General features: G+C 42.0%; 1 protein-coding gene across 1 annotated transcript; it reads right to left on the reverse strand.

The window, feature by feature from the left end:
• syt14a (synaptotagmin XIVa) lies at positions 1–27,309 on the reverse strand (the record flags this gene model as incomplete). Its single annotated transcript, XM_084045940.1, has 11 exons — positions 27,267–27,309; positions 15,321–15,473; positions 13,092–13,316; positions 9,741–10,042; positions 8,201–8,383; positions 7,219–7,392; positions 6,163–6,255; positions 5,708–5,900; positions 2,600–2,656; positions 453–568; positions 1–198 (listed from the first exon to the last, which is right to left on the reverse strand). The coding sequence occupies exons 2-11, from the start codon at positions 15,418–15,420 to the stop codon at positions 1–3; spliced, it is 1,641 nt and encodes a 546-aa protein (XP_083902066.1). The 5' UTR covers positions 15,421–15,473; positions 27,267–27,309.

Here is a 27,309-nt window from a genome sequence, read left to right on the forward strand (position 1 = left end):
CTAGGACTCCAGCAGACTGTGCCACCGACACACTTGCTGTCCTTTGCACTCCTTCATGTGTGTCCAGTGGGCGAGCTCCTCCTCCCCGGAGCTGTTGAGGCCCAGGGAGATCCAGCCCAGCAGCTCCTTGCGCTGCAGGCTGCGCTTGTTGAACACCGACAGGATGAGCGTCACGTCCGACAGCTGGAACAGCGCCACCTATAGGAGGAGGAGGAGTTAGGCCTGTCACGTTTATTACGTAACTGTCTGATCGCTAATTATTTGAAATATGTCAGTTATTTCTTTATACATTTAAGTTTAATTTCTCATATCTGCCCCAGGCACAAAACATTTTCAGATGGGGGGGTCCACGGCCAAATACGTATCATTTTGCGGGTCCTTGGCACAAAACTGTTTGAGAAATTAAAATGTAGTCAAATGTAGTCAAATGTGATGATGGTGACGGACAGGACCTGGAACACGAAGGTCTCCTTGTAGGTGGGGTTGGGCTGACCCCGACACGTTGAGGTCTTGCATTTGGACATCTCCTGACCCACAGCGTTCAGCAAGGTCAGCTTCACGTACGTGTCTGAGGAACAACAACCGTAGGAAGAAGTCACCTCATTTAATGTACTATTGTTAATAATAATATGAATGAATGACACAAGGTACATTAACAAGGTAACAAGGTACCCATTAGTACCACATTATTATTGTTATTATTATTATGCACACACGCGCACACGCACACACACACACACACACACACACACACACACACACACACACACACACACACACACACACACACACACAAACCCCCAGTTGATTTCCTCTCGTTAATAGCTGATTGTTACTATTCTGAAAAGCATTCTTTAATCATTGCACAAAAACCCAAAATGAAAATCCAGCACCAGTATTATGAAGAGAATCAAAATGCACTAATACATCACTAATACAAACACTAATAGAGCACCGAAGTCTGACGTAATTTACGCATCCTACCTGGTTCGCGGTTTTCCACCCCCGTTCTGAATCCCCAGAGACGTCTTTAATATCGCGTCAAATAAGAACTGTGTTCCAAAAATAAACTAATGACCCCGGCGGTTTGACTCTTATGGATATGAAGCATCAACTGACGGTGAGAAAACGATAATGTTACTTCCACCGAATTAGTTACATTTTTGCCAGAAACAGACTGTTTCAAATATAAGTGACTGACTATCATAAACGATACAGAACCTCCTCCCTGACAATATCGCCAGGACAGTTTGTTTATTTTTGGACCATAATTCTTATATGAGACGATTCTATGATGACCCAATGTTATTCTCCATAGAGAAATGACTTTACGAACCAGGGGATGAACGAGTGACGTCAGGACTTCTGTACTCTATACAAACACTAATACATCATTCATCTTCTATTTGCATGCACACACACACACACACACACACACACACACACACACACAAAAAAGAGACATCAACTGGAAGCCACAAATGCATCTGATATAAAGTGAAGTGAGAACAGCATTCATAATGGGCATAATTCCCAAGTGCTCTCACTCCTTACTATTAAGAACAAAGGCTGTATACTTTGCACGACAAGAATGAGGTGTTTTCAACTGAACAATGTGAAGGCTGTGTGTCAGTTGAAAATGAAGTCGTTACAGTCAGAGACAAGCAGACGGTAAAGGTCACTTCATGCCTTAAGCGACAAGTGTTGGAACGATGCGTCTCGACACTCTGAGTTTCGGATAATTCACATACCGTCTGCGACTTGCGGACAACGTTGTCGCCACAAGGAACCGAATGTAATCTCTGTGGTAACAGAGCTTATAGCCATTAAGACCGGGAACGCATCTGTGTCATTTTTAGATCTCTTTAGCTATTCAAAAAATAGCAGATCTGCTATTTTTTGAATAATCGTGAAAATATATATATTTTTGAAAGCGAACATTTGTACCTCAAATCTTGGCTTCTGGGGAGGTCCTTTGAACAAAATATTTTTTAGATGGGGGTCGGCGGCCAAATACATATCATTTGGGGGTCCTTGACATGAAAAAGTTTGAGCACCACTGATATTATACAGTAGCAACATAATTATGTTTTTTCAAAAAACTGTTAGGAGATTAGAAGACATTTGTAGATGCGTCCCCGGATTGAATGGGTTAACTTCATCTTCCCAAAACGTCTTGGTCCCCAATAAGACAAAGCCACGATCCTGCCCGTGACAAGTGTCAGCCCCCTGAATGCGCCCCCGTTTTAAAACCAGCCTCAAAACCCACCTCTTCAGATTTGCATTCCCCCACCTAATTCACATCCCCCTTTTGCCTTTTAATTTCAATGATTTTTACTCTTTTAACTAGTTATAATAAAGTTATGTGACTTTGAGTTTGTAAAAAAGCGTTACATAAATTAGATGTCATGTCATTTTTTCAGAGCTACAACACGAAGGTCCTCCGTTTCGTCACTTTGGTCGCGTGACACATCGTTCTACACGAAAAGCATACATTGTAAGAGAGAGACAGAGAGACAGAGAGACAGACAGACAGACAGACAGACAGACAGACAGGAAGACAGCCGTGTTCTGTGTCGGGAACAGTTTGAATACTCACCTCTGATAATATAAACCTGTCCACCTATCAAATGCTTCAGACAACAGAACAGCCCGTCTGCCCGACAACAGGGAGGAAAGCAGGGAGGAGAGGAAATACAATGGACCAATCAGACGTCAATACACTAACGAGCAGGGAGAGAACAGGGGTCAGAAGGTCAAGTGTGTCGACAGGATGCTCTTTTTGAATGCGTTTTGCGCTGCGTGACTGCGTTGCGTGCGTGTGTGCGTGCGTTCGTTGCGTGTGTGACTGCGTTGTGTGCTCGACTGTGTTGCATGCCTGAGTTGCGTGTGTGTGTGCGTGTGTGTGTGCGTGCGTGTGTGCGTGCCTGCGTTGCATGCCTGAGTTGCGTGTGTGTGTGCGTGCGTGTGTGCGTGCCTGCGTTGCATGCCTGAGTTGCGTGCGTGTGTGCATGCGTGATCAGGGATCACAACAAAGGGGAACTTGAAGAAAAATGTGAAAGACCATTTCACCGTAGGATAAAATGCCCGAATAAGGGGATTTTTCTCCTACAAATATGAGATGGGCAGTTTGTGGGGGAAAAACTTGTGAAAAGAGTTTCACATTTTTGGTAGAAATGGGCTTCCATACACCATGTCCTGCATAGAAAGGTCATCACAGCGACACAGAGGTACAGTATAAGTGTTCAAACTGCCATGTTTGAATGTCATCAAATACAACATGACACATTTTGGGGGTATTTTTGAAATCATGAATCGTCATTTGACATTTGGGGTCAAGGGCGATCAACAATGCAATCAAAGCATCATCCAAATTAAATATTGCAAAGCAGACGTGTGTATACAGGTCTACAGGTATACAGGTATACAGGTATACAGTTATACAGGTCTACAGGTATACAGGTATACAGGTATACAGGTATACAGTTATACAGGTCTACAGGTATACAGGTATACAGGTATACAGTTATACAGGTATACAGGTATACAGGTCAGGTATACAGGTACAATACACATGGATTTATAATCACATACCCAGTCGTTATTTATCAAAAGTTAAATCATACATTTATCAAAAGGGTTAATTGCACACTAGTACAGTATATATACTCTTGATCCATTTTGTGTTATTCATGAAAAAGTGCAAATATGCAAACAAACCGGTTTGGTCTCAGAATCACCATCAATGTATCAGTTAACCCTTTTTTAAACCACTTTATACTGTATAATAAATGTTCATTGGATACATTGTTATACAGTTATTTCAGGGACAGTTTCACAGACCTGTGACTAAATGAACTTGCTCTGTGATTTTTGCCCTAAATCAAGGGCCTTCAACGTTGTTTTTTTTCAGGCCAGGGACCCCTTAGCTGAGAAAGAGATGAAACAGGGACCCCCTACTACATGTATGAAATTGTGTTGCAGATTAAACCTGTGCATAGATTTCATAGCTAGCTTCATAGACTCGTTTGACAGCAACTGTCATATATATATTTTTGTTTTACATTTAACCACTTAAGCCCTCAATACATAGTAAACTGGACCTTAGGCTCTGTACTTGGTTTGCTCCTATTTCCCTCTACACCAAACCTTTTTTCCAAAACTAGCAGACCTACAAGCTAACAACGCCTCGCAATGCGAGGTGTTTCGAGCTTGTAAATCTGCTATTTTCGGCTAAGGTTCCCCACAGAATAGGAATGCTAGGGTTCAAGTGGTTAATGTAAAAAAAAAGTTCCTATCACACAAACATTTGCCGGCCCCCTTGTAGTAACTCTGAGGACCCCTAGGGGTCCCGGACCCCCTGTTGAAGACCCATGGCTTAAACCTTATTGGGTTCTCATGAGTATAGCAGTATTTTTTTAAATAGTCTTTGGTGTGGTCCTGACTGACAGCATTTAACACACCCACGGTGCTATTTTTAGGGGGGGGGGGGGGTGCCGTAGTCAACAAAAATTGTTCGTCGACTACCTTTTTTCACTGACGAAAACTAAATAAAAACTAAGCTATGATGACTAAAACTAAGACTAAATATATTGACAATTTCATTAACAACAAATACAAACTAGACTAAAATGTTAGTGAGGGATCTAGAGGAGAAGAGATCCAGTAGAACTAAAAGACATGTCATTTTATGTTTGGTTGCGCTCAAGTGTTGCACTCTGAAAATAGCAGATCTACAAGCTCACAAGGCGTCGCAGCGCGACGCGTTGTGAGCTTGTAGATCGGCTATTTTCAGAACGGAACCAAGTGTAAAATCAGCCATTACTACGCCATCAAGGCACCGCCAAAATACATTCTAGTCGACTAAATCAACTGTAGATTTAGTCGACTACAATTTTATGATATTCAGTCGACTAAAACTAGACAAAAACTAAAACATTTCAGGTGACTAAAATAGACTAAAAATCAACGCTGCTGCACACCCATGATCACAACGGCGTTCATTAATCAATTCCAGCTGGTTCGTTTAAAGAGAGGTATAAAAATTATTGACATGTCAATGAAAAGCCAACAAATTATGTCCGGACTGGGAGATCATATCAAGGTATTAATAAATGCCTATACTGATGATTACAGCAGCGTTGATGAACGCACGTTGGCCATTTTAAGGAGAGATTAGATAAAATTACGACCTTATCGGCTTTCCATAAAACCTGCAGCCGCCCCGTGGGTGCTTGTGTAGCGTGGCCAAATTACCTCATTTAACCCTTTAAGACCGGGAACACATTTTTAAGATTTCTTTGGCTATTCACAAAATAGCAGATCTACAAGATTGTATACCTGCTATTTTTGAAAAATCTTGAAAATGTTTGCAAATCTTTGAATATGCATAATAAAGCGAACATTTGTAACTCAAATATTTGCTTCTGGGGGGTCCCTGGAACTAATACATACAGTATCTAAAAATGTTTTCTAAATCCTAACAGTGTGTTGCTATATTGGTGGCGCTTCAACTTTTTCCATGTCAAGGACCCCCAAAATTATATGTATTTGGCCACGGACCCCCATCTCAAAATATGTTGTTCCAGGGACCCCCCCAGAAGCACAGACATTATGAGTTATGAGCTTTTTTTGCGTTCCGGGTCATCATTGCATTGCGTCCGGTGTAAACTGGACAGATACTATATGATGTGTTTTCAGTACTTACGTGGGGGCTTGTTGGTGGCCAGGTGTTTGAAGTGGCTTCCTTTGATGACCTCCACAGACAGCCGGCCCGTGGTGGCGTTGTAGAGCAGACCCAGCAGGACCTCCGGGGTGGAGCTCTGGTAGACCGACTGGAAGGACGAGGCGCTCTCCTCGCTGCACGACACGTCCGACACCGTGACCTGAGAGTTCCCCACCTGAGAACATTGACCAGCAGCATAGACCTTTTTCAAATGATTCACATTCAGTCATTTAAACCCTACAGTATACTCTGTCGACCGGTGTCCGACAGTGCTGTATACTAGGCCCCTAGCCACTAGATAGCCCCTAGCTAAAAAAAAATGTTTTGAAAGCGAAACTGATTAACTGAGATCTTTGCTTCTGGCGGTCCCTGGCACAACACATTTTTCAAATGGGGGTCCGCCGGCCAAATGTATATCAATTTAGGGATCTACTCACCGGCAGAGCACAGCACGGGTCCAGGATGACCGGTACGGACATTCTGCCCTGCAGGTGCAGCTTGGACAGGTAGAACACCTTCTCTCCCAGCACCTACAAGTTACAATGTACCATGTATGGGCATTAAAGGTTTCATGACATTCAGTTTTACCACTTATTAAAAGTCTTGGTCATGGTCCTTCAAAAAATTCCACTCCAGTGATCCATGGCAGGTGTTTTTCTCTCACATTTCTAAAGCCTTTTCAACTGCAATGAAAAAATAAATCTTTGCCTGCGGGTGTCGCTGTTGAGGGATTTTGCCTGTCAATCATCGCCTCTGCTCTCTGATTTTTCTGGCTATTCAAAAATAGCAGATTACATTACATTACATTACATTACATTACATTACGGTCATTTAGCAGGCTAACAGGCGCTATCCAAAGCGACTTACAATAAGTGCATTCAACATACAGTAGGTAGGCAAGAAAACGACTAATCTTAAGTGCGTTCTCTTCTAAAACAAGCAACTAAGAGTATACCTAGTGCTAAGGTAAAAGTGCAATATATCATCTACCTACTTTCATAAACAGATGAGACTAAATCAAATGAGCAAGAGCTAAAACAAATAAGTGTATCAAATAAACAAGATCCAATAAAGCAAGAGCTCGTACAAATAATTGACAACAAGTAGGCAAGGCTAAGAGGAAGGGTAGTGTTTCCTGAAGACAGCCCCGAGGTGGCAGACCGAAGTGGTCGTGCAGGGGTGTAGGCATCGACCATAGCCCGGAGGTAAGAAGGAGCTGTTCCTTTCACTGCCCTGGGTTTTAAACTGGATGCGAGCCAGTTATTGGCAGTTGAATGCATGGTGTTTTCGAGAAGATTTGTGTTTTAAAAAAAACACTTTCAATATTTCTCAAAAGAATGTTCAAAAATAGCAGACGAGCTTGTAGATATGCTGTTTTCGAGAACCACTGTTCTAAACCCTAAGAGTTTTTTGTTGCTATATATATATATATATATATATATATATATATATATATATATACTGTATATATACTGTATATAGTTGAAATCTACCTGCTCCTTCTTCATGCGGCGCACGCTGTACAGACGGAAGCGGATGGCGTAGTCTCCGATGGTCTGGGCCTCCACGTGGCTGAAGCGGAAGGTCTCGGTGAAGATGGGACACGGGCCCTTCTGGATGCCCGTCTTGGCCCGCTGCTTCCTGCCCGGCAACAGGATCATGTGCACCTGCACATCATGGAATAGCAGATGAGCTTGTAGATCTACTATTTTCGAGAACCACTGTTTCTTGTTGCTATATCACCCATTGTTGAGAATTGGGACAAATCATGTCCTACCAAAACATTTCAAATTATTATTTATTAAGCACACTAATTTAAAAAAGAAACTGGTGAAAATATATTCTTAAATTATTCATATATGAATTATATAAGATTTATACAATGTTGTGGTCTGGTTTTCTTTCTTTTTTTTTTACATCTATACTTGCATTGTGCCAGAAAACACCCTTGTCTAAGACAAGGATTCACATCTTCAAACATTGTTTTAATTTTTTTTTGTTAAAAGCATTTAAAAAAAACTAACCATGTGTATTGATAACATGTGTAAGAAAGTACTTTTGTTTTTTTGTAAAAGTTTTTGCCCTTTAAAGTTGTGTCCAAGATCATTGTCAACTCCCTCAGATTTCTACAAAAACATAATTTAATCAGGCATAAACAGGTTTTTGTTATATTCTAAGGTCCCCTGTCTCACTTCCGGATTAAAAGAAAGACGGGAAAGCTTTTATTTTTTCATATTTGCACTAAATAATAATACTATCTGCTGTATCCCAACCATGACACGTCAACTCCGTCAGTCCTTATAAATCCTACTAAATAAACATAAATAAAAAAGTACAATGTTTGCCTCTCTGAGACGTATGGAGTAAATAAGTAAAAGTATTGAAAATAAGAATAAAAGGAAAGTACCTCAAAACGGTACAATACTTGTACAGTACTTGAGTAAATGTACTTTGGTTACTGTCCAGCCCTCTGACCTGCCAGGAGAAGTTGCCGTTGCGTTTGAGCGCCGGTATGTCGGTGACGGCGGTGATGGTGACGGCCAGACGCTGGTCTTTGGACTCGTAGTCCAGCAGAACGTCCAGCGTGCCGTACTTGGCGTCCGGGTCCGGTTCGTAGCCTTTAGGGAACAGAGCCTCCCAGCCATTGGCTGAAATGCCCTGGAGGAAAAAAACAACAACACAGCAATCTTAACACATCGGGTGCCGATCACGGTCTGATGGGCCAGATGCATCATCGTGTCAAAAAACATGGCGCACATCCGCTTCCGCTCTATCTCCTTCTCTAAAACCCCTATAACTCCGAAACTTTTTACGCTGGGGAAAATGACTCATTTTGTATGCACGATCGCTCCGCCATTGTTACTCGCGTGAGCGATGTTATCGTTCCAGGCGTTAGCCAGGACCATCGGCTAAATGGAGGCATGCTTTTTTTCTCATGGATTGCACGTCGTGGAGTCTACAGTTTAAACAGCGCTGCACAGCTCAACGGTGAGATTTCCGCACCGAACGTAATCTGTTATTATAAAATGCTGGCACCCGATGTGTTAATATTATTGTTATTATTTCTTTGTTAAAATAAGTGTTGATCCATTAAGACCAGGAAAGCTTCTTGTGTCATTTTAAGATTTCTTTGGGCTATTCAAAAATAGCAGATCTACAAGCTCATAGTGCGGCACCAAGTGCCGCACTATGAGCTTGTAGATCTGCCATTTTGTTTTTAATCGTGAAAATGTGTGCAAATATTTATGTATATTTTTAAAGGGAAATGTTTTTACTCAAATATTTGCTTCTGGAACAAAATATGTTGAGATGGGGGTCCGTGGCCAAATACATATCATTTTGGGGGTCCGGCTATCGGCTATTTTCAAATAGCCTAGGTATAAAATAGGACTAAAGATGTTAATGTATGTTTCATAATATCATAATTTATATCTACAAAGTAACTAGTAACTAAAGTTTTCAAATAATCGTAGTGGAGTAAAAGTACAATATTTGCCTCTGAGATGTAGTGGAGTAGAAGTAAAAGTAAAGTAAAAATCACACCCAGTGTGAAATGGGCGGTGTGTGGTCATCACAACATGACTCACTTAGTGCTGTTCTTTTTTTTTTAAGTCCATACTGCTATTCATAGGGCTGCACATGTGTCATGTGTTTCGCTAGCCAATCACAGTCCTGAATTTGCAAAGTCAGCCAATTACATTACAGCTAGTGGTGATGACACTAGCTGTAATGTGATTGGCTGACTTTGCAAAAGTATATATTTGCATTGACTGTGGAAGGGTTAGGGGTGTAGACTGCGTTGTAGACTATTGGCCAATCACGGTGCAGGATTGGTCAGTGTCCAAACCTCACTTATAGGGGGCGGTTACACCGCCCCAAAAATCCCTCAAAAGTGTACTTAAGAACAGCACTTAAGTAAATGTACTTAGTTACTTTACACCACTGGTAAGAGGCGATGGCGGCGCCCTGGAGAACACCAGGAATAAAGTGAATAATAATGCGATAGGTCTTATACCTCGGCGCTGAGCACGGCGGTGCTGTCGCTGGGTGCATCCTCCTCGTAGGCCTTGTGCAGGTAGCGCTCCATGTCCTGCTGCATGCCGCTGCTGTCGCTGGGACACTTGTCTCCGTAGGCGTAGAGGAGCAGGGGGCTGTCCCCGCCGGCGGGGGACATGCCGCCGCCCCCGCACTTGGCGTTGCCCCCCAGGTCGGAGGGCGTGCAGCAGGACATGTGTGGCGAGCTGTCCTCGTCCTGGTAGGGAGGGGGCTGCAGCTCGTCCAGCGGAGGGGTGCGTCTCATCCTCTGGATGTAGCTGGCTGTTGTCATGGCAACATAGCATAGTGTTGTGTTTATACTAGCATTTCCTTTGTTTTTTTAAAGCGTTAAAAGTGTAACCACCTGAACCATTATGTTATACTTTGGACTATTCAAAAATAGCAGATCTACAAGCTTGAAGATCTGCTATCTTTGGAAAAGCGTGAAAATGTGGGCAAATCTTTGAATACATATGTTTTTTAAATAATATTTTTATCTCTAATCTTTGCTCCGGGGGGGGGGTCCCTGGAATAAAACATTTTGAGATGGGGGTCCGCGGCCAAATACATATCTAAACATGTTTTCTAAATCATAACAGTATGTTGCTATATCAGTGGTCAACTTTTTCCATGTCAAGGAAAAAGTCCAAAATGACATGTATTTGGCAGCGGACCCCCATCTAAAAATATGTTGTTCCAGGGGCGCTAAAATGTTTGAAAATAGCAGATCTACAAGCTCTGCTATAGCAGATCTACAAGCTCACAACGCATCGCGATGCGACGCGTTGTGAGTTTGCAGATCGGATATTTTCTAATAGCCTATGTATAAAATAGGACTAAAGTGGTTAATGTACGTTTTGTAATGTAATAATTTATATCTGCATAGTAAATAGCAACTAAAGTTTTCAAATAATTGTAGTGGAGTAAAAGTACAATATTTGCCTCTGAGATGTAGTGGAGTAGAAGCAAAAGTACTGACAATTGGAAATACTCAAGTAAAGTACAAATACCTCAAAGTTTTACCTAAGTACAGTAGTTAAGTAAATGTACTTAGTTACTTTCCAACACTGATACATATATATATTTAAAGATTTCCACAATTGTGTCAAGATTTTTCAAAAAAAGCAGATCTAAGTAGCTGATCTAGAGGCTTGGCCACACCTTGTCAGCGTGTAGATCTCAAGGCCACTTACTTACAGTACTTGCATTCTTTTTTAAGGTTGCTTTCATTATTTATATTTTATTTTAAGCCTGAGGGTGATGTGGTTACTGCTGACTGGACTACAAACCGCCCCTCCGGGATAATAAATAAAATGTTGAACAATGGAGAGGAGCTTCTGGCGGTTCTATCTGACCCTCTGCTGGCCTGGATAACTCTCTGATAGATGCATGTAGGACTTCAAACTTATCCACTGAACTAGATCTACATTTACACTTTACCACTGCTATCGGAGGACAAACTCCTGCTCTCTTGTTTTCTTGTAGAACTCTACGCCAGTGGTTCTCAAACTTTTTCATGTCAAGGACCCCCAAAATTATATGTGTTTGGCCACGGAACCCCATCTCAAAATATGTTGTGCCAGGGACCCCCAAAATAGAAGATTTGTGTTAAAAAAAAATCTAAATGTATTCACACTTTTTCAAACACTGTTGAGATTTTTTCAAATAATTCCGAGTACCGCGCTAGGAGCTTGTAGATCTGCTATTTTTAAATAGCTAAAGTACAAAATAATCATTGTCTCAAATAAAGCATTGTCTGACCATCTGACATGTATCCACTCCAAAATGCATATTAATCCCTGTGAAAATATAACATTTTATAAAGGCATACATCATGGATATGCACGCCTATTTTATTTCCAAGTGACAATTCAAATCTAACATAGCCTATTTGCAATGTTGCAAGTTAGGTGCTAAGTAACGTGATAACTACAAATGGCTCTTGATGAGGAACTACATGTGGAGCGTTATAGACTGGGCAAAACCTAACAATTCGATAAAAGGGTTTACCAAACTTTTCTCAGTTGATTCTTATCAGTTTTTTCCTGTAGAATCCATTTCTGCCATGTACATTTTTGTATTGTGCATAATTAATTAGATAATTAGCATATTTGATACATGGGCGGAAATAACAGGGCAACCCCTATAACAAAGGGTGTACCAAACTTTTCTCAGTTGATTCTTATCTGTTTTTTCCTGTAGAATCCATTTCTGCAATATACATTTTTGTATTGTGCATATTTAAAGGTATTGTAGGGAACATTAAGCCTAAATTTAAAATATATATATATATATATATATTTTGCATTTTTTCCCCTCTATCAGCCACTATATAATGATGCTGGGGTGTTTTCCTCCATTGAAACACAGTCCTCCTTCTGAAATCCGTATTTTCCCTAATGTTTATGTGTTCTATGTTTATGTCCGGGACGTAAATTAACGCACGCATGTGCGCGTCCGTGCGCGTCCGTGTCCGTATGAACGTTTACTTTCGGTTTTAAAACGCTCTCAAACTTCGTTTTTGAGGCACAGAATTTACTTTTAAGATAGCGTGTGGATAGAATTTAGTTGTTTAACTTCATATATGTGGTCAATTTATCATGAAAGAGCCTATTTAAAAATAAAAATTCAGAGAACCAGCAGGGCGGGAATTTCCGCATATTGTATCCCAATAAAGCAACCTGTTTTCGGGCACCATCCCTTTCCTCAGTACCTCGCTATGGAACTCCCTCCTGCGTCACCCCCTGGTGGTCAGGGAAAAGTACTGCTGGTGTTTATTTACCTCTGAACTCCCGCGTATACCTTTAATTGGATAAGCAGCCTAATTGACACATGGGCGGATATAGTTGTACAATACATTTGTGTGGATAAGTTGGCAATAGGCAGACAGAATTGTGTGTTTAGGCAACAGAACACATAAGAATCAACTGAGAAAAGTTTGGTAAACCCTTTTATCAAATTGTTATAGGGTTTTCCCTGTTATTTTCGCCCATGTGGCAAATTATTTGCCACATGGGAAATTATAACAGGGAAACCCCTATAACAATTTGATAAAAGGGTTTACCAAACTTTTCTCAGTTGATTCTTATGTGTTTTTTCCCGTAGAATCCATTTCTGCCGAGTGCATTTTTGTATTGCGCATAATTAATTAGATAATCAGTATATTGCAGCAAATGTGCTAATTATCTCATTAAGTATGCACAATACAAAAATGTATACAGCAGAAATGGATTCTACGGGAAAAAACACATAAGAATCAATTGAGAAAACTTTGGTACACCCTTTTATCGAATTGTTATAGGTTTTGCCCAGTCTATTACGGTGGCCTTACCGTCCTGGGCCGAGGCCTCGCTGCTGTAGCCATCGTAGACGGCAGACAGAGGGCTGTACATGGGCCGCGTGTCCCAGCTCCTCCCCAGGGACCTGGAGGAGCGGACCCCCGCCGCCGCGTCCTGGTACTGACCCACCATCTCCTCCTCGCTGTCGGACGACGAGGAGCCCCCCCCCGGCTGCTCCGCGTTGGAGCACGACTTCTCTGTCGTCACCGCTCCGCTCCCTACAACAAGAACCACATGATTTAGTTAGTGCAGGGGTCTTCAACGTTTTCAGCCCAAGGACCCCCTAGCTGAGAGAGAGATGAAGCAGGGACCCCCTGTATTGTGTTTTAGATTCAACTTGTTTTTGTTTACGTACTGTTCTTTTTTTTTTTTTTTCTCTACACCTATTCCTCTTTGCCAAAAATAGCAGATTTACAAGCTCACAACGCCTCGTAGTGCGAGGCGTTGTGAGCTTGTAGATCTGCTATTTTTGGCTAAATTTCTCCTCAGAAAAGGGATGCTAGGGTTCAAGTGGTTAAGGTAAAAGAAAAAATCATATCACACAAAGATTTGGCGGACCCCCTGTAGTAACTCCGAGGACCCCCTGTTGAAGAAGTTAGTGTATAGATTGATGGTAGGTTGATGTGTTGGATTGGAATTCATTTTTTTTTATGGGCTAGTGTTGATTTTGACAGCAAATTTTGATTTAGTTTTAGTCATATTTGAATCAAATTCCCTTTATTTTTCATTTTAGTCATCTGAAATGTTTCACTGTTTACTGACTTTTTTTTTATTTATTTTTTTTATAATTTTTATCCCACGATTTTGTAACCCACATTTTTTCACCCAGTGCCAATTGCCTATGTAATCCTGGGCACTACCTACCCTCTGCCAGCCTAGGGAGAGCCCAAGCTGAAGCTCATGCCTCCTTCAATGCATGAGGAGCAAGCAGGCCGCTTCTTATCACCCGACAGGGGGGAGTTTCCCTGGTTGGACATAGCGCGTGGAAGGATCACGTTATTCCAACCAGTTCCCTTCTCCTCCATCAGGCGCCCCGGCTGACCAGGGGGAGGCAGTATAGTGACCAGGATTACTACATGTTTTTGTGAGGGTATTAACTACCCTAGGAGACACGGGGAGAACATGCAAACTCCACACAGAGTAGGCCCTTTCACCAACCCCACCTAGGGTATGGGCGCCGATGACGTGGAGGAGAGAACACGCCCCACTGTTTACTGTCTCATGGCTCATTTTACACTTGGTTGCATGCTGAAAATAGCCGATCTACAACTGCGACGCGTTGTGAGCTTGTAGATATTTTAGTTCTATTGGATCTCTTCTCCACTAGTCCTTCACTAACATTTTAGTTTAGTTTTTATTTGTTTCAATATATTTAGTCTTAGTTTTAGTCATCATAACTTAGTCGACGAAATCAACACTGCTATGGGCCTTGTCTTCAAGATGCTCAGGGGATCAGTGTCCATGTAACCGTCAAACTACTTTACAAGAGTAAGAGACGCCCACAGGCACAACACCATAGGGAGCTCCACTGATCTCGTACCCTACAAATTCACCACACACATGAAATGATGAAACGCCCCCCTACCACAAGACATCAAACGGTGTGACTCCCTGTCCTCATCCAAAACCACCCTAAAAGACCACTCTGTCCACAATTCACCCTAAAAGACCACTCTGTCCACAATTCACCACACCTCCACAGTGTTGATTTCGTCGACTACCTTTTTTCACTGACGAAAACTAAATAAAAGCTAAATATAAACTAAGCTATGATGACTAAAACTAAGACTAAATATATTGACAATTTCGTCAACAAATAAAAACTAGACTAAAATGCTCGTGAGGGATCTAGTGGAGAAGAGATCCAATAGAACTGAAAGACAAGTCATTTTATGTTTGGTTGCGCTCGGGTGTTGCGCCTTGAAAATAGCAGATCTACAAGCTCACAACGCGTCTGCAACCAAGTGTAAAATCAGCCATTACGACGCCATCAAGGCACCGCCAAAATACATTTTAGTCGACTAAATCAACCGTAGATTTAGTCGACTATAATTGTATATTTAGTCGACTAAAACTAGACTAACAGTAAAACATTTCAGATGACTAAAATATGACTAAAACTAAATGGAATTTGATTCAAAACACTGTGACTAAAAACAAAATCAAAACATTCTGTCACAATCACCACGACCCCTCAGATAAATGTTTACATCCATGTTCACCTGCTGTGTCCTTGGTGTTCCTGAAGTCATCAAGGCACTGCAGGCTTGCAGATTTCTCCTGTGCCAGCTTGTTGTTGAGGTAAACAAACAGGACGATCATGAGGACGATGAGGACTCCAACCGCTGCAAGGAAGCCCAGAGCTTCTGGGGAGACTGTAGGAGAAGGAGACACATCAACGACAGACTTACTGTGTGTGTTATTTAAGTAGCCTGGCAGCTACAGTGGTAATTATTACAGCGTCTGTCTGTGGTCTTTTAGAAACTGCAATACCCAGAATTCAGTTCAAAAAGAAAACCATGGAACTCCAATTTGGCACAGTAAAATCCAGTGGTGGAAAAAGTACTCAAATGTTTTACTTAAGTAAAAGTATCAATACTCTTACAAGTAAAAGTCCGGAATTAAAAATGTACTTGAGTTAAAGGTCAAAAGTATTGGTATAAAAATGTACTTAAAGTACCAACGGTGAAAGTACTCATAATGCAGAATGTCACAAGTTTTCGTATATATACAAATATTTTGAAAAAAGCAGATCAACAAGGTCACAATGTCGTCGCATCGCAGCTTGTAGATCTGCTATTTTCAAATGACGAAACGTATATAGGGCTGAAGTTGTTAATGTAATTGTAATAATAATAAAAGTCGACAAAGTTATTAGTTAAAGGTTTCAAATAATTGTAGTGGAGTAAAAGTACAATATTTGCCTCTGAGATTGCGAGGCGTTGTGAGCTTGTAGATCTGCTATTTTCAAATTTAGTATTATATTATTTGACAATTTGGCCAATGTTTGACCAGTTTTTATAGTATAGTGTGTTGACTACTTTTGATGCAGTAATGGTCTTTTTTTCTTTTTTGCAGGTATTAAAAAGGTCCTTAAATGGTTACTTCACTGTCATATGGGGAGCCCCCAAAATCTGTGTTCCATTTCCATGGGGTAACCTTTCCAACATTATTCCCTTTGTTTGTCTGGTCCAGTATGTCACCTCCAAATAAAACATGTATTAAACACAAAATCAAGTTAAACTGACAGAGGAAACGTTACGTTCTCTTCTTCAGGTTTTATAAAGTGATCCAAACGTAGGAGGAGTAACTCAAAAAAGATAATACTAGAAAATGTGCTCTTCGGAGCACAGGTCTCCGCCAGTACTGTTCCTGTTTAATCCTGTCTTACCTCACTTCAAAAGATATAAATGATCTTTTGAAGTGACACACCTATTTATAGGTCTCTATTTCATCATCCGTCTCGCTAGCCAATCAAAGCACACCCTTTCAACATATTGTCACGTGTCACGTGAAGCTTGACCAATGTTAGCTTGGTGGACACACGGATTGATTGATTGATTGAAATTTTTATTAGGCAAAAAGAATGTAAAACAACACAGTTACATTTATAATACTTTTGTCTAAAAGGTCCGGCCAAAAAAGTCCTTGCGGGCTTGTTTCCATTGGGGTCCTTGAATTAATTTCATAGACATATATAGTAGCAACCAAACAATTCAATAATCAACATAAGAATACAGAGGGGGAAAGAAATACCATTATGTACAAAAAAATATATATACAAAAAAAAAAAAAAAAAAACATTAGAAAATAAAATAAAAAGTATGTACAAGAAAAGGGGGAGGGGGGGGGGTCGTCTGTCTACAGGGAAACTGGTACTAGCTCCTCTTTAGGCCTCCAGAAAGATGAGTTTTTAGGGCTGTTTTGAATGAGCCCAGCGAACTGCATTTTTTGAGGGATGGGGTTAGACTATTCCATTCCTTGGTGGCAGTGCTATAGAAGGAGAATTTGCCCATGTTTGTTTTATGGGTGGGTGTTACCAGATTATTGTTTACGCTCCCTCTAGTTTTGTGACTGTGGGTGTCACTAACTTTTTCGAGGTACTTATACAGATATGCGGGTATAGGGGGCATTTCGGGCAGATCTGCATTTACAATTTTGAAGACCAGTCCCATTTTTAGTTGTATAACCCTGTCTTCCACCCTGAGCCAGCCTAGGCTGGCAAAGTGAGTGGGAGAGAGGTGGGTCATGGGCCCCAGTCCGAGAAGTAGTCGAATCAGTTTGTTTTGGGAGGTTTGAAGCTTAGTCTTCAGTGACACTGAGGTGTTGGAGTACCAAGAGGAGCTAGCATAGTCAAAAAGGGGCTGAATCAGGGCCCCCGAGAGGGTCCTGAGTGCCTGAGGGTTGACAAAGGAGGAAACACTGCCCATAAATCTGGTTCTCTGGTTTACTCCTTTGAATACCTTTGTTGACATGCTTTCACCTGACAGGTGTTTGTCAAGAATACATCCCAAATAGGTAATCTCTTCTTTGCTAGTGATGATTGTGTCATCGACTTTGACCTTGAAGTCATTTACCTTCATTTTACTGAGGGAATGTTTGGTCCCAAATAGGATGGATTCGGTTTTCCCAAGGTGTAGTGACAGTTTGTTATCGGTAAGCCAGGTACGGATTTTTGAGAGTTCAGAGCTGAGAGCTTCCTCGACTTGCAACTTGTCCTCTCCCGAAATCAGGAGTGCCGAGTCATCAGCGAACAGGAACAGTTTGCAGTTACAGGCAGCATTCATGTCGTTAATGTATAGAAGAAACAGTAACGGCCCTAGAATGCTGCCTTGAGGAACCCCGCAGCTCACCGGGAGGGATGAGGACATGGTTCCGTTGATGTCAACCACTTGTTCTCTACCCTCCAAGTAAGATCTCATCCAATTTAGTGATGTGCAATCAAAACCAATCGCCCTCAGCTTATCAAGTAGAATTTCGTGGTTTACAGTGTCAAATGCCTTTTGGAGGTCCAGCATGACCATGCCGCAGTATTTGCCCGAGTCTACCTCACGTTTGATGTGATCGGTCAAGTACAGTAGGCATGTGTCAGTGGAGTGGGATGTTCTGAAGCCCGATTGGAATTCAAACAACAACTTACGCTCGCTGAGGTAGCTGTTGATTTGTTCTTGGATTGATCGCTCTATAACCTTTGAGATGGAACAAAGGATGGAAACAGGCCTATAGTTGCCAGGATCTAGTTTGCTTCCTTTTTTAAATAGAGGGATTACTCTTGCCAACTTGAATTCTTGTGGGACATGACACTGACTTATGGATAAGTTTGTAATATGGGCTACTAAGGGAGCAATGGAGACCGCTGCGTCTCTGAGGAATCTGGTGGGGATGTTGTCAAGGCCGGTGGCCTTGTTTGGCTGTAGGGCGAGGAGTTTTTTTTGCACATCAACAGTCAAAACAGGTTTGAAAGAGAAAGAATCTTTCTTAGCCCCTAGTTTCTCATAGTGAGCTTGAATGTGGTCGGGGCCATACAGACCTGAATGCTGAGGGAGTTTGCTTACCAACTGGGTTGCAACTGTGGTGAAGAAACTGTTAAAACAGTCCGCTACCAATTGCTTGTCGGTAGTGAGCGAGCCACTTGAAATAATGCAAATGTTTGTAGATTTTGTCTGAATTTTTCCGTTGCAGCCTAATTGTTTTAGTGCCTCCCACAGTTTTTGTGGGTGGCTTTTGTTAGCCTCTATGTTCTCATTTAAGAAATTCTTTTTGGCATTTCTGATCAAATTAGTAACTACGTTTCGTAGTTTTCTGCACTTTTCAAGTAGCTCCTCACTTTTGTTTTTTCTGAACTCGGAGAAGCATTTGTTCCTGAGTTTGATGGTATTCAAAATATCACCCTTCATCCAAGGTTCTGTGCTTGCTTTGACCCTCACCACCTTTGTGGGTGCGATGTTATCAAGTACACACAAAAAAGCTTTTTTGAAACAGGACCAGGACTCCTCCACAGAGGTGCAATTTAGGACATGGGACCAGTCCATTTTTTCAAGAGCTGCTGTTAGAAGATCACTAGAGTAGTGTTTCATGGACCTGCAGCTGATTGTCCTGTGACAATGAGCTCTAGGTCCGTGAATCTTCCGAGTGCAGAAAATGATATTGTGATCACTTAAACTGCACTCAATAACACCGCTCTTGGAAATTCTGGACTGGTCCGTCGTCAACACTAGGTCTATGATTGATTGAGAAGCAATGCCCACCCTTGTAAAATGCTTTATCAGCTGGGTAAAGCTGTGCAGGTCACAGAACTTTCTGAGGGACTTAAAGGTAGCTGAGTCTTCCTTCAGAACACAGGTGTTAAAGTCACCAATTAGTACCGTCTCAGTGTTTCCTAAACCCACAACATGTTCCTCAATCAAGTCATAAAATGCATTTTGATCTGGGGGTCTGTATATGGCGCCAATTATCAGTGGTTTTGCATGTGGGTATAAGATTTTGACCCAGACCGATTCTGTGGGGTTTTTATCCATATCTGGGATCACCTCGTAAATAATGTCTGATCTTACATAGATGCAAACCCCACCCCCGTAGAGATTTCTGTCTTTTCTGATGACATTGTAGCCCTTTATTTCAATCTCAAAGTCTTTGATGGAATTATCCAACTTAGTTTCTGAGAATGAAATAATGTCCACCTTGCCAAGGACGGAAGGAAGGACGGGAACGAAAACATAGTCTCCTGGCGGAGACAACAACAGACAGAGACAGACTATGGAGACAAGTTTAGCACCTGGCTTTGATGGTGCAACGAAAGAGTTACTGTCAGTCCGAATACTCAGAAAACAAAGTGTGAATACAGGGGATTCTTACTGATTGAGGGTGTTTTTTTCTCGGCTTCGCTGCTGTAATTATAATTAATAATTATTCTATAAGTTGTATTTCCAAAACCGAACTATGCAAATGATCTCATTCTGTAGCGATGGATATCTATTCTCATAGGAAATTAAAAAAAATAAAATGCATAGAATAGAGTAAAATAAATGGAATTATGACCTGCTGGTTACATAGTGAGCTGCATCATGAGCTAATAGGGAATCCAGGCCAAAAGGTAAGGCGGTCTGGTATAGCGCCACCATGAGGCCAAACTGGGGTGGAGTGTCTTTCTTGGCCTACTGGCAGTATACATGAAAAGATGAATGCTGATTGGTCCAGCGGGTAGACAAGCACGCAACGCACGCGTACGTGCGTTCGTACGTACGCACCAGACACACACACACACGCACGCACGCACGCACACACACACGGGCGAAAGCATAAGCTCCACTTCCAAATGTGGGCGAGGATGCAGCCCAGTCCAACTTGACTTGACTTCCATTATAAAATAAAATACACAATAGCGGAAAAAATAACTTAATAAAGGCATGGTGGGCACTTATCGGTTAACCCATTAAGACCTGAGGCGATTCTTTAAAATGTTTTCTAAATCCTAACAGTTTTCTGAAAAAAATCATTAACATTATTTAAATTATAAATAGCAGATCTACAAGCTCATAGCGCAGCACTTGGTGCCGCGCTATGAGCTTGTAGATCTGCTATTTTTGAATAGCCAAAGAAATCTAAAGTGACACAGATGCGTTCCAGGTCCAGGTTAAAACGGTTTGCAGCCCCGGACAAACACACACACAGAGATACCCTCTTCTAGACAGCCTGCCTCCTACAAAGCTACGATACGTAATAAAAGATGGGGTTATGGTTGATAAACGCCGTGGCTCTCAGACTTCATGTGCCCAGCTGTGATGGTAGAAGTACTCACATGTTTAAGTAAAGTAAAAGTATCAATACTTGCAATATTGCAATGTATGTTTTGTAACAATAATCAAAATCTACAAAGTAACTAGTAACTAAAGTTTTCAAATAATTGTAGTGGAGTAAAAAAGTACAATAATTGCCTGAGATGTAGTGGAGTAGTAAAAGTACACACAATTGGAAATATTCCAGTTTACTGGAGTATTTCCAAATGTCAGTACTTTAACTAAGTCCTTATGGCATTGGTTCTCAAAGTGGGGTCCAGGGACCCCCAGGGTTCCTTGAGGGAGTTCCAGGGGGTCCCCAGCTAAATGATAGATTAGGCACCAAATGGACCCTTATGGGTCTGTAACTCTGAGAGTGTACAAATGGAACCAAATGGACCCTAACGGGTCCATTTGGTTCCATTTGTACTCTCTCAGAGTTAAATTGATTTTACAATATAAATTGCGGTCCAAGTGATAGAAATGCCATTAAATGGGGGTCCGTAGCCCTAATGCATGTCAAACTGGGGGTCCTTGAAATTAAAATGGTTGAGAATCACTGCTAGAGCCGTAAAAATCTACTCTTATGGGGGTCCCTGGCATATCTTTTGAAATGGGGGTCCGCGGGCTAATAAGGGTCAATTTGGGGGTCCTTGAAATTAAAATGTTTGAGAACCACTGCCTTATGTTACACAACTGCCTGTATGGTTCAGCCAGACCCAACCCCCACTGGCTTCCGTTATAAAATTCTAGTAAAATATTCAAAACATCTACAGTATATAAAAAAGGAAGTAGTCCTTTACCGACAAAAATGCAGGTATCAGACATACGGGAAAATAAAACCAATAAAATGCATTTCATACAATTTCCAACTAAGTAAACGGGTCTGTAACTCTAAACAAATATTGTACACCTGAGTTAAAATCACACTTTTACATACAGGTCCCAAGAGATAAAATGAATCAATAAATAACGGGTGTCCGTGGCCTAACGCACTGGTTCTCAACGTCGAGTCTGGGGACCACTAGGGGTGCGGATGGACCCTAACGGGGGTCTGTAGCTCGGAGAGCGTACAATGGGGTCCCAGGGATAAAAAAATGGTATCAAATAGGGGGTCTGTGCCCCAATAATGCATGTCAAACTGAGAGGGGGGGGGGTCCCTGAAATTAAAAAAGATTGAGAATCACTGTCTTACAGAGATCTAGCCTGGCTCCACCCCCTGAAATCCAAAGAGTCCCACTTTGGCCACGCCCCCATCTCAGGGGGCGTGGCTGCACTGAGTGGGCTTTCAGACTGAATGATGGAGTAAAACCAAATGAACGTTCAGGCTGAGGGTCAGGCTAACAGAGATCTGCTGTTCACCCAAACAATGACTTATGTTCTATCAATTACACACCCCACCAAGCCTTGAATTCAAGGAGATTTCTTTTGTTTTTGTCGCAGCCCTGAGTCAATACCGGAGACTCCGCCGGTCTGTCAGGAATGCGACAAAAACAAAAACATCTCCATGAATTCAAGGCTTCACGGGGTGTGTAATTGATGGAAAATAAGCATTTTTTGGGGGGGGTGAACTAGTCCTTTAAAGCTCTGGGTTTACTGCTCCTCGTCATTCCTGGTGTTCCTTGAGGTCGGTGATGGTTTTCTTCAGCTCGTCGACCTCCTCTTCCAGGGCGATGTTCTCCTCCTGGAGGACAATGTTCTCCTCTTCCAGTGCGATGTTCTCCTCCTCGAGGTCCATGTTCTCCATCTCCAGGGCGGCGTTCTCATTGTCCAGGGCCTGGTTCTCCTGCTTGAGGGCCGTGATCTTCTCCTTCTCCTCCGCCATCGAGCTTTAATCGCTGGATCTCAGTATATAGATATCCTTCTGAATACCCAGATACAGACAGTCTAATTACAAGGCTTCTAAAGTAACTTGTATCACGTAGCTAAAATCTATGCGTAATGCAGGTCCAGTTGTGGTTATATAGGCCAAAGTATTGGCCGTGACGTAAGCACAGACGCAATCTGGGAACCCATCGCCAAATAAAAAGGGAACTAGAAAATGTGCTCCTCGGAGCGCAGGTCTCCGCCAGTACTGTTCCTGATTAATCCTGTCTTACCTCACTTCAAAAGATATAAATGATCTTTTGAAGTGACACACCTATTTATAGGTCTCTATTTCATCATGCGTCTCGCTAGCCAATCAAAGCACACCCTTTCAACATATTGTCACGTGTCACGTGAAGCTTGACCAATGTTAGCTTGGTGGACACACGGAAGGACGAGAACGAAAACATAGTCTCCTGGCGGAGACAAAGACAGCGCCCTCTGCTGTTTTTTGAGTGGTGCCGAAGGCAACCACTCCTATACGTGGCTTTGTCTGTGTGTCCGTATGTATGTACAGTATGTATGTATGTATGTATGTATGTATGTATGTATGTCCGTGTGTCCACCAAGCTAACATTGGTCAAGCATCACGTGACACGTGACAATATGTTGAAAGGGTGTGCTTTGATTGGCTAGCGAGACACATGACGAAATAGAGCCCTATAAATAGGTGTGTCACTTCGAAACATTGTTTACATGTGACATCAGTGCCATCAGCCAAGCTAACATTGGACATGTTAGCTTGGCTGATTGAACATGTTAGCCAAGCTAACATGTTCTAATCCTTAGATGTTCTAATCTAAGAATCAGAACATTTCTAGAAAACTATGGTTAAAGATAGGGTAAGTGCTGGAGACTTGTGCTCCGAGGAGCACATTTTCTAGTCTGTTTTCTATGTCTGTCCACAAACATTGATGACAACATCAATACGGGGTCAATACGGGGCTCATCAAAGGCACCACTCACTTCACACAGGGTGTGATTTTTACTCTTTCACTTGACTCTGGGGGGAGCTGAATGGAGCATCCGTGCGCAAGGAAACCGGGGTTTTTGGTCTGCCCTCAGCGCTCCACTTCCGGTGGTGCGCTTATGTTTTCATTCCCACTAACAATATTTCTACACAGAACACTAACACCACTTCTCCCAGAGAACATGGATGGTTTTGGTTGTAAGCCCACTTGTTTCTATGATGAAAGAGCAAGTTAAAATGTGAATATCTTTCCGTGGTTTTGTCTGCTCCGCGGACGCTATTGTTAAATCAGTTTCGGTTCGTTTTCAGTGGGAAGCGAGAGCACAGACAGTAAATCCCGCCCACTACATTTGATTGGGTAAAGCGCGGCCTGCTTCCTGATGTGAAGGCACGCCCACTTGTAGGCCAGTGCGTACACGTTATGACGAACCCCCCCCCCCGACAGATTCAAGCGGACAGCAGAATCTGTTTTTGAGAGATTAGCAGCACAGACGTAGCACAAACCGCTGCACGACACCTGCCAGCTCAAAGTTGAGCTAGAACCAAGGTGCTAGCATCCGGCTTGTACATCGAGGCTGTGTAGGAAGTGACAGTTCATATGAATGGCCTGTGGTCTCGCTGTTTCACCCCTGCTGCTGTCAGAAGCATTTAGGCTCCATTCAAGCGGATGGGTTTTTTGCCGAACTTTACACTTGATTTTATTACCTCAATAAACCTTGTCATAAATACTATTATGCTTCCAGTCGCTATAGTTTAAAGTCTTCTTTCAATCACCATGATATGCGTTTTGGTAAATCATGCTCCCATTTATTTTTAAATGGATGATAAAGTAGGGTATGCAGTAGGAGGGGCGTGGCTACCTTGTGATGGTTTGATTGACAAGCTACACAACCAATAACATTAATTCCCCCACCCCCCGCTCTGGTCCCAAAAACAATAGCATTACATTTCCGAGATGGTGGATTTGAAATCGCTGGAAAATAGGCTTCATTTATGGTCTGTAGAGTCTATGGGCGTAACGCTGTCCATATTTTTTACAGTCTATGGCCAGGGTTGCCAGATTTTATTTGAAAAAAGCCGATCTGCTATTTTCAAATAGCTGATGTATATTTTAAAGTGCTCATGTTGGCCCATATAGTGCCTTCTTTTGGACTAGTTTTCCTAGACCTGATTCTGTCACAGAATCTGGCAACACTGTCTATGGCTAGAGCTCAACGCGGGGCTGGCAAGTGTCGGGCAACAGTTTGTTCTACGTCTTTGCTTACGTCATTTAGGCTATATAACCATGACCAACAACACGTAGAGTACTTGTTTCTACACTGAAGCATGCGTAGACAGTAACTCTAATTTACTAGCTATATCCTCATATCATACGTAAGTAACGCAGACACAATCTAATGTTGTCATTTCATATTCGATAAGACATGGAAGCACTGAGGAGGTACTCCTCCTGGTCCGCCAGCCTCTTCTCCAGATGTTGGCTGGCTTTATCGGGCAACATCTGGGGAACACGCTGGAGGAGCAGGAGCAGGAGGGGGAGGAGGAGGGGGAGGAACAGTAGAACACTCTGAGGAAAGACGACAGCGGTGCCCTGGAGGAGCTGATCATGCACCGCCCTGGAGGCAGAGAAGTCGGCCCTGATGGACGAAGACAACAGCAGCCTGAGGAGCTGATCACTTCGCTAGAGGAGAAGTACACCTCCCCCGGGGCGGCCATAGCAGAGTGGTTAGTGAGCCCGCCTAGGGAGCCAGAGGCCCTGGTTGCCCCAGGTTCAATTCCAGGCCAGGCCAGCATATGTGTCGATGAAAAGAAATGTGTCCCTGAGCAAGACTCTTAACCCCTAATTGCTCACTCATTGGAAACAAGACCGCAAGGACTTTCATGAACGACCTGTTAAAAGGAATTATCCTTATCATCCTTATCCTAGAGGAGAAGTACACCTCCCTGGAGGAAGAGAACACCGCCAACGAGGAGAACACCGCCCTAGAGCAGATGTTCTCGACCTTTTCAGGCCGTGAGCCCCCAAAATAATAATATTTGAACTGGGACCCCCCAAAATAATCATATTTGAACTGGGGACCCTCAACCCTGACAAGCACTTGGAATAGTAGAAGTTGAGGCATTACAATTAGTTTGACTGGGCTCCACAGATACAGTAACTATCACTATTGTGAAAATAGCCGATCTACAAGCTCACAACGTGTTATACTCTTATATTATTTGACAATTTGGCCAATGTTTAACCAGTTTTTATAGTATAGTCTGCTGATTACTTTTGATGCAGTAACTGTCTTTTCTTTTCTTTCTTCCTTTTTGTTTGAGGTATTTAAAAAAGCTCTTAAAAGTCCTGAAATTGTCACTTCACTGTCATCTGGGGACCGCGTCCCCAGCGCAACGCATTGTGAGCTTGTAGATCTGCTATTTTCAGAGCGCAACACCCGAGCGCAACCAAACATAAAATGACTTTTAGTTCTACTGGATCTCTTCTCCACTAGATCCCTCACTAACATTTTAGTCTAGTTTTTATTTGATGACGAAATTGTCAATTTATGTAATCTTAAGTTTTATTTTTTTGTTTAGTTGTTTTCGTCAGTGAAAAAAGGTACAGTAGTCGACGAACATTTTTAGTGATAGTTTTAGTCGACGAAATCAACACTGCTGACAAGTTGGGAGTTTGATGTGTTTGTTGGACGAGTCGATGCATAGCGGCTCCCCAATGCAAAATAAACTGTGGCTCATTGAAGTATCCTATTAAGCCATTTAGACCTGGAACGCATCTGTGTCACTTTAGATTTCTTTGGCTATTCAAAAATAGCAGATATACAAGCTCATAGTTTTGAAAAATCATGAAAAAAATATTTTCTATCATTTTTTTCAAAAAACTGTTAGGATTTAGATTTTTTTTAAGAATCGCCTCAGGTGTTAATTGGTTAATGGACTGTGACGTCAAAGTCCACGGGCCAATCATAGCACTTTCCCGAGCCTAATTATTCAGAAAATCCCAGACCACAGAAAATCCACTGAATGCTCATAAGTGTTTGTTTTTTTGGGTGTAATTGAGCCTTAAAAAAAAACGGGGAGAAAATGTAATAGAAATTTCATGTCATGAAACCTAAAATAATAATAACCAAAAATAGCCGATCAACAAGCTCTCAATGTGTCGCAGCGCGACGCATTGAGAGCTTGTAGATCGGCTATTTTTCGCTGCACGACATGATTCCACAGAAGACATGCTGGCTTCTATGGAATCCAAATGAATGAAACATCGTTTCGTGGCGACTGTGTCACTTTAGATTTCTTTGGCTATTCAAAAATAGCAGATCTACAAGCTCATAGCGCGGCACCGAGTGCCGCGCTACGACCTTGTAGATCTGCTATTTTTGAAAAATCGTGAAAAAAATATTTTTTTATCTTTTTTTCAAAAAAGGATTTAGATTTTTTTAAAGAATGGCCTCTCAGGTCTTAATGGGTTTGACTTTGAAAATAAGCCATTGTAAATGTAATATAAGGCCTAATGTAATAATAACGAACAATAAACAGGTGTGACGTGTCCTTACCTCTTCTGACACAGATCAGCTCATTCACTCCACAGTTGCGCTC

This window comes from Gymnoscopelus microlampas (genome assembly GCF_963454915.1).
Source record: "Gymnoscopelus microlampas genome assembly, chromosome: 20".
Classification (NCBI taxonomy): Eukaryota; Metazoa; Chordata; class Actinopteri; order Myctophiformes; family Myctophidae; genus Gymnoscopelus; species Gymnoscopelus microlampas.